This window comes from Haemorhous mexicanus, chromosome 22, assembly GCF_027477595.1.
Source record: "Haemorhous mexicanus isolate bHaeMex1 chromosome 22, bHaeMex1.pri, whole genome shotgun sequence".
In the NCBI taxonomy this organism is placed as follows: Eukaryota; Metazoa; Chordata; class Aves; order Passeriformes; family Fringillidae; genus Haemorhous; species Haemorhous mexicanus.
Genome location: NC_082362.1, coordinates 8,865,540 through 8,880,196, shown reverse-complemented (window position 1 = coordinate 8,880,196; position 14,657 = coordinate 8,865,540). Strand labels below are relative to the sequence as shown.

At 43.7% G+C, this 14,657-nt stretch overlaps 2 protein-coding genes across 3 annotated transcripts; one reads left to right on the top strand and one right to left on the bottom strand.

The window, feature by feature from the left end:
* Window positions 1-246: 246 nt before the first annotated feature.
* Window positions 247-4,605, bottom strand: PRR11 (proline rich 11). Its single transcript, XM_059866119.1, has 10 exons — window positions 4,520-4,605; window positions 3,720-3,831; window positions 3,196-3,343; window positions 2,878-3,000; window positions 2,389-2,613; window positions 2,153-2,251; window positions 1,536-1,645; window positions 1,363-1,422; window positions 1,179-1,275; window positions 247-838 (listed from the first exon to the last, which is right to left on the bottom strand). Exons 2-10 carry the CDS (start codon window positions 3,827-3,829, stop codon window positions 773-775), a joined length of 1,038 nt encoding a protein of 345 aa, XP_059722102.1. The 5' UTR covers window positions 3,830-3,831; window positions 4,520-4,605; the 3' UTR covers window positions 247-772.
* A 488-nt stretch (window positions 4,606-5,093) lies between these two features.
* Window positions 5,094-14,249, top strand: SKA2 (spindle and kinetochore associated complex subunit 2). Of its 2 annotated transcripts, XM_059865877.1 has the most exons (8): window positions 5,165-5,238; window positions 7,628-7,714; window positions 9,490-9,579; window positions 10,117-10,293; window positions 11,452-11,538; window positions 12,598-12,637; window positions 13,248-13,380; window positions 13,795-14,249. In XM_059865877.1, exons 3-8 carry the CDS (start codon window positions 9,547-9,549, stop codon window positions 13,919-13,921), a joined length of 597 nt encoding a protein of 198 aa, XP_059721860.1. In that variant the 5' UTR covers window positions 5,165-5,238; window positions 7,628-7,714; window positions 9,490-9,546; the 3' UTR covers window positions 13,922-14,249. The 2 variants fall into 2 exon arrangements, with proteins under 2 accessions (XP_059721859.1, XP_059721860.1); XM_059865876.1 differs by lacking the exon at window positions 7,628-7,714 and having other exon boundaries at window positions 5,094-5,238.
* The last annotated feature ends 408 nt before the right edge of the window (window positions 14,250-14,657 follow it).

Here is a 14,657-nt window from a genome sequence, read left to right as displayed (position 1 = left end):
GGTGAGCGCGCCGCGAGCACCGCGGGTCCGCATCGCCCCCGAGGGTCGGCTCCGCACGGCCGGGAGCGACAGCACAGCGAGCACCGAGGGTCGGCTCCGCACGGCCGGGAGCGCCGGGGGACCGTGCCGGGATGCTAGGCAGGGCTGTGCCACCGGGACTCACGCTCTGCCCTGAGCTGTGTCGCGGTACAGGCACCTCTGCCCATCCCGTGAACTGGACTTGAAGGAGGCTTTGAGTTCATCGCCTTTAAGCAGTGCAGCCTTTTAATCATGATCAGCCAGCAGTGATACACAGTGCAAGGGCGTCATACATTTGTAGGCACAGACTCGAACTGTTTGTTGAAGCTTGCAGCTTTCCACTTTAATAATGTTAGTGCATTAAACTGTTGTTTTTCTTTGAAACTGTACAAATACCGTCGAGATTTTTTTTGTTAAAAAAAGATATAAAAATACTGAATTTCAGCAAACACATATTTGTATGACAAGCAGCACCCATGCTAGGAATATAATAGTCCCTGCTTCAGCAGCACCCAGGTGTCAAAAGACTTGGGAAATTTCCTATTTTTCTTCCATTATGAATGAAGATGCAACCCAATTGAGAGACATTAGAGAGAGATAAAAAGCACAATCTGCTTTACAGGGTTTCATAATGTCCTGTTTTCCTGTGCACTACATTTACTTACAAATACATGTGCCTGAGTGTAATAAAAATGGGATTCAAGTGGCTTCCTGACCACAAATGGAAAATTGTTCCATAAACCTACTTTCCTTTTTACTTTTCATCAAAGCTGTTTGCAGCACTCAGCCGTGCAGGTGAGGGACTCTTCGGGTGAGCCATCTGTCAAAAGAAGGGAAGGATCAGAACTTGGATAGCTGAGCTCATTATCACTGAGATAAAACAGTGCAATTCTTTGCTGGCACCTTAAAACAGACACAACAAATCAGTAAAATAAAAGATGCTATTAACCCTCACATTTTGTTCTTCTGCAAAGTGGAACTATGACTGTGAAAGTTGCATTGAGGCACCGCATTGGCCACCAAAAAAAGCAAGTTTTCCTCTTGGGATTGTCAAATAACCTGCCATGGCATGGCCATTCTGCAGTGCCCTTAAATCAGTAAGGAATTCTGTGATTTTAAAGGCACTTTATGATTCCAAGAAGAGAGACAGAGTGACTTGCCTGAAACTTGCGCCGTAGTGCCCGTGTCATTATTGGGGTCAGCCCAGAGCCACATTCAGTGTTTTCTTTACTATTGAGAGGAGTGCCACCAGGACTTCTGAAAGGGCAATTATGATTAGTTTGATTGGTTCTCTAGCTTTTCTAGATTAAAAAACAGAATTAAAGAGAATAGAAAGGAACAGACCTTTGTATATCCACTTTCTTCAGATGCTTCCGAAGATCAATCTGATTTTTAGGGGAGGTACTAAGAGAAAAAAATAAATTGGTACAATGAAATGTTTCCCACTCAGTAAAAAATGTTAATCGCTGTTTAAAACAGAAAAATCTAATATCTAATCAAGGAAGAAAGCATCTTACATTAAAGTTTTTGTAGCATGAGGTGATGGCTTGGATTTAGGTCTCAGACTAACACTCTGTAGATCTGTGACTGTAATTAATGCCCTGCGTGGCTTCACTGGTGATTGTTCCTACAGCAAGGAAAGAAATGTTACCCCAAATAAAACTTCAGAAAATCTCACTACCCTGAAATACATTTAATATTTAATAAATCTGAGAGATTTTTGTGGTTTATACTTTTTTTGAATTATTAAGATTTGAATGTGCCTTGGATAAATATAGATTTAGGAAAAAAACAACAACAAAAAAAACCTAAACAAGGGGTTTTTTTTCTGCAAACAAAGTTCCAGCTGGCCAAAAAGGAGTCGAAAAATCTACTAATAACACAGAAAGCCACATGAAAGCTCCATGGCCTTAATGTAAAATTAGAGAATTAGAGCTGTCCTGAGTGCCAGGAGTGATTGGAGTTTGTTTGTATTTCATCCCTTCCAAAGCCCAGGTGCAGAATTAGAGTGGTCACTTGAAACTATCACTGGGAGTTTGGATGAGAATCAATTTATTAAAAAAAACAAAAACAAACAAACAGGAAAAACAGCACTTCCAGGGTGGATTTTCCCTTGATTCACCTGCCAGTTTACCTTGTCCATTCTCAGGTTGCTGTTTGTCTTCTTCAGTTTAACATTCAGGAGGTCTTTGAGGGTGATGTGCATGGGCCCATCCTTTTTCTCTGGTGGTGCCTGACAGCAAAGGGGTTTGGAAGGGAAATCAGGAAGGGAAAGTGACTGAGCACTCACAGAGTGATGTGCTGATGAATCCAGGTCCAAAAGGAAGTCAGGCATGAAATAAAAACTAGAGGAACCTTCTGATTCCCTACCAGTTTAGAGGCTGTGCCCCGTTGGAGGAAGAGAGGAGCTGGAGGCAATCTTGGTGGAGGCAGCGGCGGTGGAGGAGGAGGAGGAGGAGGAGGAGGAGGGATGGACACAGGCACGGATGCTGAGGGTGGAGGATCCATCTGTGTCCCCACAGGAGCACCCAGGACGGGCTTGTGACACCTTTGGCAAAGGGAACTTTCTGAAGGCAAAGCTGCCTCTCCCTTCATCTGCAAATGACATAAATAAATAAAGAGAACATTAAATCCACCAGCAGAAGTAGGTGGGATTTTAGAGAAAAAAGGTGCTGCCTAAGGCTGAGCTGTAAAGATACAAACAGGTGCCTCCTGCTGTGAGGCAGCAGCAGTTCTGCAGCTCTGAGTGCACAGAATGGCCCTGAGGAGCTGCTCAGATCTCAGTGGATCTGCCCTGAGCACAGTTCCTTATCCTCACACAGGCAAATGTTACCCTGCCCCAGCTGGACTGAGACTGACCTGGAGGGCTCCTTGTAGCTTGGAAAATTCACTTTCCAACTTCTCCAGCTTTTCTCTGAATGTATTTAATTCCCTTAAGCAGACTTGTGATGGAAATATGGTGTCTTTAACCACCTGAAAGCTCTAAGCATAAAAAGAAAGCAGATTATGTGTATTTGTGTATTGATTTTCTTCAGGTGTTTCTGAAGATCAATCTGATTTTTTAGGAGGGGTAGTAACAGAACAGAAGAAATTGGTACAATGAAATATTTCCCACTCAGTAAACAGCATTAATCCCTGTTTAAAACAGAAAAATCTAATATCAAAGGAAGGATCTACCTGTGCAACCCTGCTCTGGCACCACCAATACAGAAATGATGCTGCTGATGTCAAGGGTCTGACCACACTTTTTACACTGGGCAAGGCTAAAGGCCAGTGGGAGCACCTTGGGACTGGTGATGAGTTCAGAGGGAGATGAGCTGGTGACCTGCAACAGAACAAGGCCAGAATTTTATTTATCATCTCAGTCTTTAGTAAAGTTAACTGCAACCAATCATGTGGAAATTACAAGCAGGTAACCACAGAGCAAATGTGATCACAGAAACCTGGAAAGGCCAAGATACATTTCAATAAAGGATGGGGGGAAATCCTATTGGAAATACTTTTTTTTATTCAAATTGCTTTTCCTGGTTATAAATAATAGAAACGTTAAGGTTGGGAAATATCTCCAAGGTCACACCAGAAGATACCATGGAGTGCCACGTACTTGGCACAAATCTTTGCCTCTTTTCCATGAGCCATTGGGAGCAAACAGCAAACCCAGGGATGGAGTGAGAAGGCAAAATTCAAGCAGAGCATCTTACCTTGGAGAGGAACAAACTGAGCCCTGGGGGGTTGCAGCATTTCCCTTCTTTTCCAGTCGAAATTTTGCTCGGGCTCTTCGTTTTCGTTTGCATTTCTTATACCTTGCCATTACTGGGGAAAAAGACACATTTCAAATGGATGTAGAGAGATAAATCAAATTATACACTGGGACAGAGCTGCCACCAAAGAGAATAGCACAGGCAGCACCTCAGAAATCCAGACAGAGGTTACTCACAGCTGCTTTGGTGAAATTATCATGGACCAATGACAGAAAATACATCCTTAATTTCATATGATCTATGGGGATGTGTTTATGCACAAAAAGCACCATTTTATATGTGCTTATTCCTGCCCTTTTCTATTTGTATCATAGATGACATTAATAAATAGTTATTATAAATAAAATAAAAATGTGAATTGGTTAAATAAATACACATGAAAAACATATTATAAATAATACTACAAATAAGTATAAATAAACAAGAAAGTAATTAGAAATACTACCAATTAAATAGAAAAGTTGCAACTATTAATATGTAAGCACAATAAAAATAAACGGATGTTCAGTTTTTCATTAAACTGAGGTGCCAAGTACTGAATTTGAGGAAAACGGTGACAAAAGACACGGAGAAGCCGCGGAAGGATGCCGGGGGCGGCCCGGGCCGGTCCTTGACCGGTGATCGGTGACACCCCAGCCCCGCTCACCCGGGAAGCCGCACCGAGAGCGGGGATTTCTTTCTCTCTTTCTCTCTCTCACACACACACATACACATATACATACACATACACCTGCACACACCTGTGGGGGGTGTCCCGGGGCCGCCCCGTCCCCGGGGCCGCGCTCCGCGCCCGCCGCCGCCGCCGATTCAAACCGCTCCCCGCCCCGAGCCCAGCCAATGGCAGCGCCGCTCTCTGCCGGCCCCCCCACGCGCCGCATGTAAGCCGCGCGCTGATTGGCCACCGCGCCGAACCCCGCCCGCGCTTCGCGGGGGAGGGGCCGGCGCTGCCCCGCCCCGGCCCGGCGGCGCTGAGGCGAGCGGCGCCGCCATTGGACGAGCGGGGTCGGTGCCTCCAATCGGTTGCGGGCAGCGCTCGGCTGGGGAAGGCCGGCGGGGCGAACCGAGCGAGGAGCGGCCCCGTCGGGGCTATCGGCGCGACCGGGAGAGAACCGGGGAGGGGGAGCAGCGGCGCCGCCGCCGCCCGCAGGGCCGCAGCGGACCGGCCCGCACCGCTTCCCGCCAGCGCCGCGCGCCCCGCCCCGGCCAATCACGGCCGGAGCTCACTCCGGGCCAATGGGCTCGGCCGTACCTCGGAGAGGGTTTACATTCTCCGCGGGCCAATGGCGTGCGCGCCCCGCGAGCCGCCAGCCAATGGGAGGCGCGCGGCGAGTGACAGCTGGCCAATGGGCGCCGCCGACTCTCCCGTGCCGCGGCGCGGGGGGTGGGGATCTCCCCGCCGCCGCCTGAGGAATGTCAACTATTCAACATGGAGACGGCGGTTACCAGGCTCGAGACCCTGGTGAGGGCGGGCGGCGGCCGCGCTGAGGGGCGGCCGCGCCGCGGGCCGGCGGTGGCGAAGCCTCGGAGGGCGCGGGGCCGTCGCGGAAGGGAGGGAGGAAGGGAGGGAGAAGCGGGCGCGCGGGCGCGGCGCGACGGAAGAGCGGCCCCTCAGCCGCGCCCGCGTTCCCCATCCGGGCCCTGAGCGCGGCCCGCGCTGCCCTCGACGGGGCGCCCGCCGGCCGCGTCCGGGTCAGGCGGGTTCGGCCGGGCCGGTCCATTCCGCCCCCCCTCCCCTCCTCGAGGGGCGGGGCTTGCGCCGCTCCATTCACCCCTCAGCGCGGGGCAGGGCGCGGCCATTTCCCGCGCACCTGGGGGGGGGGGGGCGGGGAGGTGGGCGCGCTCATTGCCCGCCTCGCGGGGGGACGCAGTCGGGTCGAGCCGCTCCATATCCCCGCGGCGGGAGGGGGGGCGCGGGGCAGAGCGGAGCTCCCGGACTAGTCCACTTTTTTCCAGAGGGGGGCGAGGGTGGAGCGCTCACCTGGGCTCGACCATTGTGGCTACAGGGGGGGAGAGGCGGGCTGGGCCGGTCCATTGGCGCGGGCGCGCGGGGGGAGCGGGGCGATGGCCCCTCAGCCCTCTCTGGCCGAGTCCCAAAATCGCGGAGATTTTCCCGCTTTTCTCTCCGTTCGCTGCTTTGAGTCAGCCCCTGAAGCACCACGGGGCTGCCCCTCAGGGAACGATGGCCTCTCTGCCAGCCCCGCTCCTGGAAAAGTGGAAAAAAGGCAAAAATGAAGCTCTCCCCAAAGAGAGCTTCATTTTTTACCTCAGGCGTGAGGGCTGTGGGAAGCGGTGTCCAACCAGCCGAGTTCCTCGTGCCGTCCCTCAAACCTTCATCTTCCTGCTACACAGTATTTTTTTCCATTTTTGCCCACAGTGTAAGCTTGATCTTCCCATATCTAGTATTCTGGGGTTTTTTTTTTGCTGAAGCCTAGTTTAATTTAGAAATATGTTTGAAGATACTCGGCTTAGATGTTTAATTAATTTATTTATTTATTGTCATGGTTTATTTCTGTGTTTTATTCAAAGCCATGCTTTCAAGTGATTCTCATTTTAGGACGTGTGAAGAGAGAGGTGGTTTTGCCCCCTTTAAGTTAACAGGGGCTTTTATTCTGGAATTTAGAATAATCTCATATCTCACAGCTTTGTGTCTCCTCCTTTCCCTTCTGCTTTGTTGTTTCCCCGTCCTGGATTTCCTGTGAAGTCAGCTTTCTCCACAGAAGTGTGATAAAATAACACTTCTTATTTCCCTGGAGCTTTTGACATGAATTTCATGGAAAGCTTCCTTTTGGTCTCATGGATAAAGTAATTAGTGGGAGCTTGAAGAGAACAATGGGTATGAAAATAATAAAACCAATCAGGTAATCAATGGTTATTTGTGACAGGAGCACCATAGGAGTGTTAGATTAATTATGGAAAAGATCATGGAGCTGGCAGTGCTTCATTCAGGGCAGCTCAGTTCATTTTTGTCGCTGTTTTTTGGGATCCTGCACGTCCTGTGGCCCTGAGTGGTGTCTGTCCAGTGCCCTTTTTATGTTGTACTACTGGTGATGATGCACAAAAAGCAGTGCAATGTTAAAAGGGCATTGGCCAGCAATACAATCTGCATTGTTCTGTATTCTTTTTAATAATATACAAGCCCAAAATCTGTCTGAGATCACAAAACAGCTGTAAAATGACATTACCACTGGTTTATTTATTTTCTTTTTTTTTTTTTTTAAGGAGGAACATTGGTCATTTAATGACAAATGCCATCATCTCTGTCTTAGAAATGGCCCAGGTGACTCAGCTCTGTGTACCTCCCCAAAAATCCCCTCTCTCCACTCCATTCCCAGGTTTCTTGGTGTTTTTTTAAATATCTCAGCAGCTCCCAAGCCTGAGAGTTCTCCAGCTCTCAATATGTGTTAAAAACTCCCCATCACCAGTGAGATTTCTGCAACACACCCGCCCTGGGGTGGTGTTCTCACTCCCCACTGGCAAAGGCCATCCCCAGAGCTGGGGGAGGAGTGTTTCAGTGCATTTAATGGAGTTTTAAAGTGCATTTTTCTGTCATTCAGCACTGGAAATGATAAAGAACAAACTCTGCTGTCTAGAAGATATTGCCTGTAATGCAGTTTAAGAACATCTGTCTGATGGCAGTTTGGAATCTCAGCTTGCTGTGAGGCAAATAAATTGAATAAATGGAATTTCCAGTTTAGAAAGCACCAAAGAGTTTGAAATTGAATTTCTGGCAGATCTGTTGAGCGTTTTGGTGGTGGTTGGGTTTTCCCCCCTCCTCATGATCAGTGGAATGGCAGATTCTGAATAATAAAAAGAACAATAATGTGAGTTTTTGTGTGTGTGCCTGTTAGGACTTGGTGAGCTTTAACCTGATCCAGCTCTTCACCATCCACAGAAACCTCTGGCTGAGTTGATGTGGATTTTTTTCCCTTTTTTTGGTGAGTGTGTGATTGATTGTTGCCCAGAATTGTTGCTGCTAACGAGTGCTCTGACTTTATTGCACTACTGTGCTATACAGAGAGCAGTGCAATAGTATTGTCAAAGCATCTGAGAGCAGAGCCCTCAGCACTGGCCTCACTCAGTTTCTAACATTTCCTCCTCAAGCTGTGAGTAAATGACAAATTGACACATCAAAACCTGCATTTTCTCTGTGGTTTATTGTAAAATAATCATCCTACAAATGCTTCTGACCTGGAATATGAAAGGGGGATTTTTGCAGGTGGATGTTTCCTGAAATGCAGCAAGAAATAAATATTTACAAAAATAAAAGCAGTCATAATGAACTGTGTTAATGTCTTCACAAAGCTTAAAATTCTGGCCACACTTAGCTTCACATCCAGTTTTTAATGTCCTGAATCACAGGATGTTAGTTAGCTACTTATGGAAATCTTAAATTATCAGTATTGAATATTTAATGAGTCATTTTGAAAGCAGTTTTTGTTGTCTGCTTTCCCAAAAATCCTGATCAAACTGATGGGGGAAAAAAAAAAAGGCAGAAGAGAAAAGCAAAAAATGTTCTTTTTGAGGTGCCTGCTGTGGAAATGAAAATCTACAAATATTTCTTAGTGGAGGAGAACAGAAACCATTGAGCAGTCAGGGAAGAAATCCCTTGTGAGCTCTTTAAAAATGTACAGTGTGCTGAAAAAGTATTTTATTCTTGGCTTTTGTCCTGGCTGGTTTCTGGGGCAGGTGTGGGAAGGAGTTGTGCTGGGCAGATGGTGAGTTATGGCAGTCCTGGGTGAAAGCCTTCCCCTTGATTTATAGATGCTCCAGCTCTTCACTAGATTTATTTTCCTTTTCATAAGCTGTTATTTGAAAATGTGCTGGAGGTGTGTGAAACATCATCCATCACCCCCTCAGAAAGAGGCTTTTATTGGAGAGTGTCCTGGATCCAACCCTGTTCCTTCAGGCTGAATTTCCAGACTCCCAAAGGCATTAATGGCCATTCCTTAAGGCTGATGTCCAAAACATAAATATTGGAATCCCAGCCTGACCACAGCCTGTGGATTTTTATTCATTTATAACAAATGCAGCCTTGCTGTGATCCTTAAAAATAAATTGGAATGGTCACTTTGGGGTTAATCTCAAAATAAACAGTGAAAAGAAGTTAAGGAAGTCACAACCATTTTTAACTTGCTTTCAGCATTGTCTCTTCTGTGACTGAAATCTCTGAATTATTATGTCAAAGAGTTAATGAGTTGCTTGGGAGCTGGGGAAACTGCCTTTCTTGAAAGTGGAAGTCTTTAACAGATATTAAAATTGCAGACTAAAATTAATTAAGTAGTAATGCTATCAGCAGACTGTTTTACAAGGCAATTAGACAATTCTCTGGTGGCTTATTTATCCCAAGGAAAGAAAAGTGATGTCATCCATTTTATGAGCTGTTAGTCAGTCTGGGTTATTAGAGAATAATAAAATGTATTGTGGACAATGCAACCATCTGAAAGAACACATCCCCAATATGATTATTGATAAAAGCTCTGATGATACTCTTGGATCCTGAATTTACTCCTAATCTCCTCTCTGTAAACAACAGAGTGTTGTAGTTTTGCTAACAGAACTCTTTATATTTGAAAAAACTGAATCTGAAAACTTTTATGGTCTCTGAGCTTTTCAGAGTGAGGCAGCTGCCTCCTGCTTTCCTGAAACACAGCTTGGGGTTTGTCTGCAGCTTTTGGGTTTTCATATATGTGCCTGACCTGAAATATTTTAGTTCCAGAAAGCAGAATCTGATCTGGATTATATTCAGCGCAGAGTGGAGTTTGAAATCATGAAAAGTCTTCCTGATGACACAGCAGAAGAGGTAGTATTTTCAGATGAAATTCAATTTTATTGCATGAAGTTGGTAATAAATGGGTATTTTTCTTTAAACCTGAAATATATGTGGCTGTTCTTTCATCTACTTATCAGGTGGTTGTTGTTGTTATTGTTATTATTTCCTGCATCATATATCAAGATAAGTGGCCTCATATGAATTCAAACCAAACTCCTTTGGTTTCTATCTCTGGATAGTGAAATTCCCCCATGTTCTGCTCTGAGAAATCAGTGGTGTTAGCACCTAAATTCAGGTTACAGATTCCAGTCTGAGCTAAAACTCACCTTGCTCTGAGAGCCAAGATAAACTTGCCAAGAAGCAGTGACTAAATTCAGATTTGGGGGAGAGATGAGAGGAGAACAAGAAATGACATCACAAAGGAATTTATGAATGAGCCCTTTGCTCCTGTACATTTCCACAGTAAAGGATCATTTCATGTTAAATGTCCAACATCTACACTTTAAAGTGATGTGTGGCCACATGAATTTGACCATTTTCTGTAACTGAAATGTTCTGCTCACACAGGAGGATCCAGCTGCTCTCCTGAAGGAGCTCCCAGTGCTGAAGTCCCGGTACAAATCCCTGTGTGCCCAGATGGAAGAAATTTCCCTGGAGCAGAAGGAATCCATGGAGAGCATCCGTGCTGCCCTGGAGAAAACAATGAAGATAGCTCAGGCACTGCAGCAGCACACTGAGCTGGAGGTGGTGCTTTCCTTTTAATCACTTTGTTTTCACTGCTGGCAATGAACCCCAACTTTGTAACCTTTGTGGGCCACCCTCGCTGGAAATTGTTTGTGCAGACTTGTAGAAGATCAGGAGAGAGTTTCCCAGAAGGAATGCTGGCAGGATTGGAGCTCTTCTTGTAAATCCCAATCCCCAGTTAAAATCAGTGGTGTTCAGATTTGGAGCTGAGGAGTGTGAATAGAGTGACACAGTTTGGGTCATTTCATAGGAACTGACACCTCTGTGCACAGCTGTGTCCCAGGGCCACCCTGACAGCTTTTGGAAGTACACACCTTAAAGAAAATAGAAAGTGAAACCAGTTTTAAAAGGCTAAAAAGCTTTTAAATGCCAAATGTATTTTCAGTGTCTAAAGGGAGAAAGTTAAACCATTGTAACAAACACCCTGGGATTGCTGTTATTCCAAAGCTGTTTTTCCTAAGATAATGTTTAAATTGGTAAAAAAATTCAGCAACAAACAACATTTTCTTAAATGGTCTTCAGACACTGCTTCACTCTTTCACTGAAGAGGTGAAAGCATCAATTTTGACCCCTTACAAATGAGGTGGTTTAGATCAATGTTCTAATGACAGTGCCTGGAGATTGGGTTTAATCTGTCAACAGTTACTGGTAACTTTTGATAGACAAAATGGGCTGTATCATGATTTAAAAGACAGTGGGTTTATGTCACAAAAAGGAAAGTAGTTCATGTCTTACTGTGTTTCAAGGATATTCTGCTCAGAATGATTTTGTACTTGGATTTTCTCAAAGTGGAAGACCCTTTTCTTGAGTTATATGTAGAGCTTTAGGTAAAGATTTTCTTGCACTTTTTCTATTTCCTAAACCAAAGATGGATCAAACTTCTGGAGAAATAAAAGTCTTTAAATTAAATACCTTTTTATTAATTGAAAAATTTCTCTTGCTTGACTAATTGTTAGTATTGGTGCTAGAGGAAGATGATGGTTGATTTTTCTGCAACACTTTGCTTGTACATTTGCTTTCAGTGGAAGGAAATCAGGAGTCTGCTGTCAGTTTCCATGAGCAAAGGGCTGCACAAACATTGAGTCCCTCTGTAAATACCATCACCTCAGGAACTGAAGGATCAGACTTCTCTGTGTTTGCTTTTTCTTTTTTTCCCAGAGCTTACCCCTGTCAGCAGAAGAACAGACTGCAGCCCAGCAGTTAAACTTGCAAACTGGGAAAGAAATGGAATTTTCAGAGCAAGAGGTAATTGGGGCATGGAATGTCAGTATTCCAGAAACCAGAAACCTCTCATCCCAAGTGCAGCTCAGCTGAGTGCAGAAGGGGCTGATGTTGTGATTTCATACCTCTCAAATGAATGGAATTTTTCTGAAATGGGATTAAGTTCCTTAACAAATCTTCTCATTTTTATTCTGTACAGCTTTTTGAATTGTTCCAATTAGATGGTCCACAAAGGAGAAATTAGCTTTGATGGAAGACTTTGGTCCTGTTATTTTTTAATTGGGAAATGTTTGTGTTTCTTGGGAATGCAGTTGGTTGCTCTTGTTGATCTTCTTGATAAAGAAACATTTGGGTGGGAGTGAGGGATGTCACTGATTCAAACCAATGTGGGGAGAAATTTAATTTCCTGTGAAATATTAAACAACTTTTGGGATATGAGTAACAATCTATTCTAACTGCAATGCATTAGAACTTAGATCTAAATTAAAATTTGTTTAAAAAGTCAGAAATTCTCCCATAGCTCGATATGTAATTATCCAATATCATTATCTGCAAATATTTGCTCTGGGTCTCATATTAAAAATATTAAAGAATGTTAACAGAGGGTGTTTCTTTGCTTGACCTTTTTACTTCTCCTCACTTCCCACTGTCACAGGAGACCTCACTTTGTGTCCCTTTATTGCCACAGTTGGTTTGCATGGAACCTGTCCAGCTCCTGCAGCTTCCCTCACCCTTTGTTTGCAAATATCTGCTCCTCCCTTGAGCAATGCTCTCCATTTATGTCAAATGCTCTCCATTTATGTCCATCACTAATTCTAAATCATGTGCAGTGCTTTCACATCTGTGCTGGAAAGCTGGAGAGCCTCATCTGACTTGCACATTCATCTTCCTGGATCCATCTTAAACTTAATTTTTAAACTGTGCTTAATCCCTAAGATTTTGCTGTTGACCTCAGTGGCTGCAAGATCCTTGGTTATCCAACGGTAAAATGTAGTTAATGTAAATTTCATGCAGAAATGAAAGTTTAAAAAATAATTTCTAGGCAAAACAGTAACCAATACTGACATTATTGTTTATGTTTAGCCATCCTGCCCAGGATCTACAGACCCTGGCTCAGCTGAAGGTAAGTGCTGAAAAAATAAACTTCCCACTGATTTCTTCTCAGAGAGGCTGTGATAGGCAGGAACTGCCCTGTTTCACTCAAGCACCAGGATCTGCTGCTTTTATGTGAAGAATTTAGATTTTACCAGAAGGACCTGACCCCTTAGTTACATTCCAGGAATAGTTGCCATGTTCTGGGATGTTTTTCCTTGCTTTCAATGGAATTCAAGTGGAAAACTTGTTGTGTTTAAGCTCTGGAAGAAATGGTGCACTAATCTTACCATAGAAATAGCTCTTTTTAAATTCATTTATCCCTGCTTATAGGAAGGAATTTTCACAGTTGGTTTTGGTTTGTTTTAAAAACAAACCCAAAAAACAAAGCCAGCTGGTCATTGACAGACCAAATCTGTCAGTCCTCGTCAGATCTCAAATTAAATGATTTTTTACTGAGTCTCCAGATCCAGTGATTGTTTTTTCTCTCCTTTCTCTTGCTGGAAAATCTTTCTTTAGTCCCACCTAGAGGTAATATCAAACACTGATGGATGCACTTTCTATCTTTGATGCAATTTCTGAAGAAACAAATATTTCCTTTTTTTTTTTTTAATAAATATCTTCTGTTTCCAATGTTTTAGAAGCCCAGTTCACCCCCCTGACTGAGGAAACATTTATGAGTGTGCCCAGGAGCATCAGAAGCACTGTCAAATTAGCAGACTTGAATTATTTTTACAAGGAGTTATTTAACCATTTCATTGTACAGAACAACAGGTAAGGCTTAAAGCCATTCATGAAAAGATTTTTATAAACTGCAAAGAATTTCAGCCTTTTTAAAATTAAATAAAAGCAGCTAATTAAGCATATTGTAACTTCAAAAAGCCCTGAGACCAAACCCTGCCCTCCCCTCACCATCCCCTCCTGATCCTTCTCTGGGGTGAGTGCTGGGGGTTTCTTACAGGCTGATGTTACAAAAAAAGGAAGTTTTAAACTCAGGAATTCTGACTTTTTAACCCTGAGATTTGCAAATGACTGCTGGGATTTGAAGGATTTGATGGTAATCTGAATAAATTTGAGATTTACAGAGCATTCACAAAAATCATTGATTAAACAGCATGTGCTTTTTAGCCTTTTTCTGCCAGATCTGATGTTTGATCCCTGTCCTACTAAATTGTTTTTGTCTTACAGAGCAGCACTGAGTCTTTCACAGATGAGAAAGATGAATATGAAAGCCACTGACTCAAGAATTCAAATCCTGGAAGAACTGGGGATTGTAGAACTCGACAAACAAGGAAATGTTAAACTAGCTGTGTGAAAGAAAACTCATCTGACACAGAAATATCCTGGTGCAGCTCCTGGTTATTGAGGAACAAGATTTCCACTGTAGGGAAGTTGTTAATGTTTCTGTATTAATATTCTGTTGATAGTACTTGAAATTGGAGAGTTCAGGATCACTGAGGCTGGCACTTTACCTTGGCTGTTTAAAGGATTATGGTCGATGCATTTTTAAGGAATGTTTTGAGTCATGTGGTGCTTCCACCTTCTTGCTGCATTCCTCAGGGGGTTTTAAAGGCAAATAATCCAAGCCTCTCAATTGTCCTTGCATTCCTGAATAAAGATTTATTATGCTTTTGTTTAAGTGACTCCTGACCCTGTTCCCTGCCCTGATTAATTTCCCTTTGATGTGAATTCCCTCGGGTTTTTACAGTCCAGGCAGGGTCAGAAGGGATTTCTGGGCACTGCCTAATCCAAAGCCCCTAGACTGCAGCTCAGGGCAGAATCCTGAAAATTCCCAAGGATCCAGAATTTACAACCTCTGTTACACTGTTTGACCACTCTAACAGTGAAAAACATAACATTTTTTTCTTATGTGCAATATTTCTATATTATATATATTATACATTCTATATATATGATATACTTTTTAATATTTAGATTGTTATATTTCAGCATAATTTGAGAGGGTAAGATACATGAATTTTTATTAAGTTACTGTGGGGATTTTTTGTGAAAAATTATGCCTGTCAAAGGAGAGAAATTTAAATTAGTGC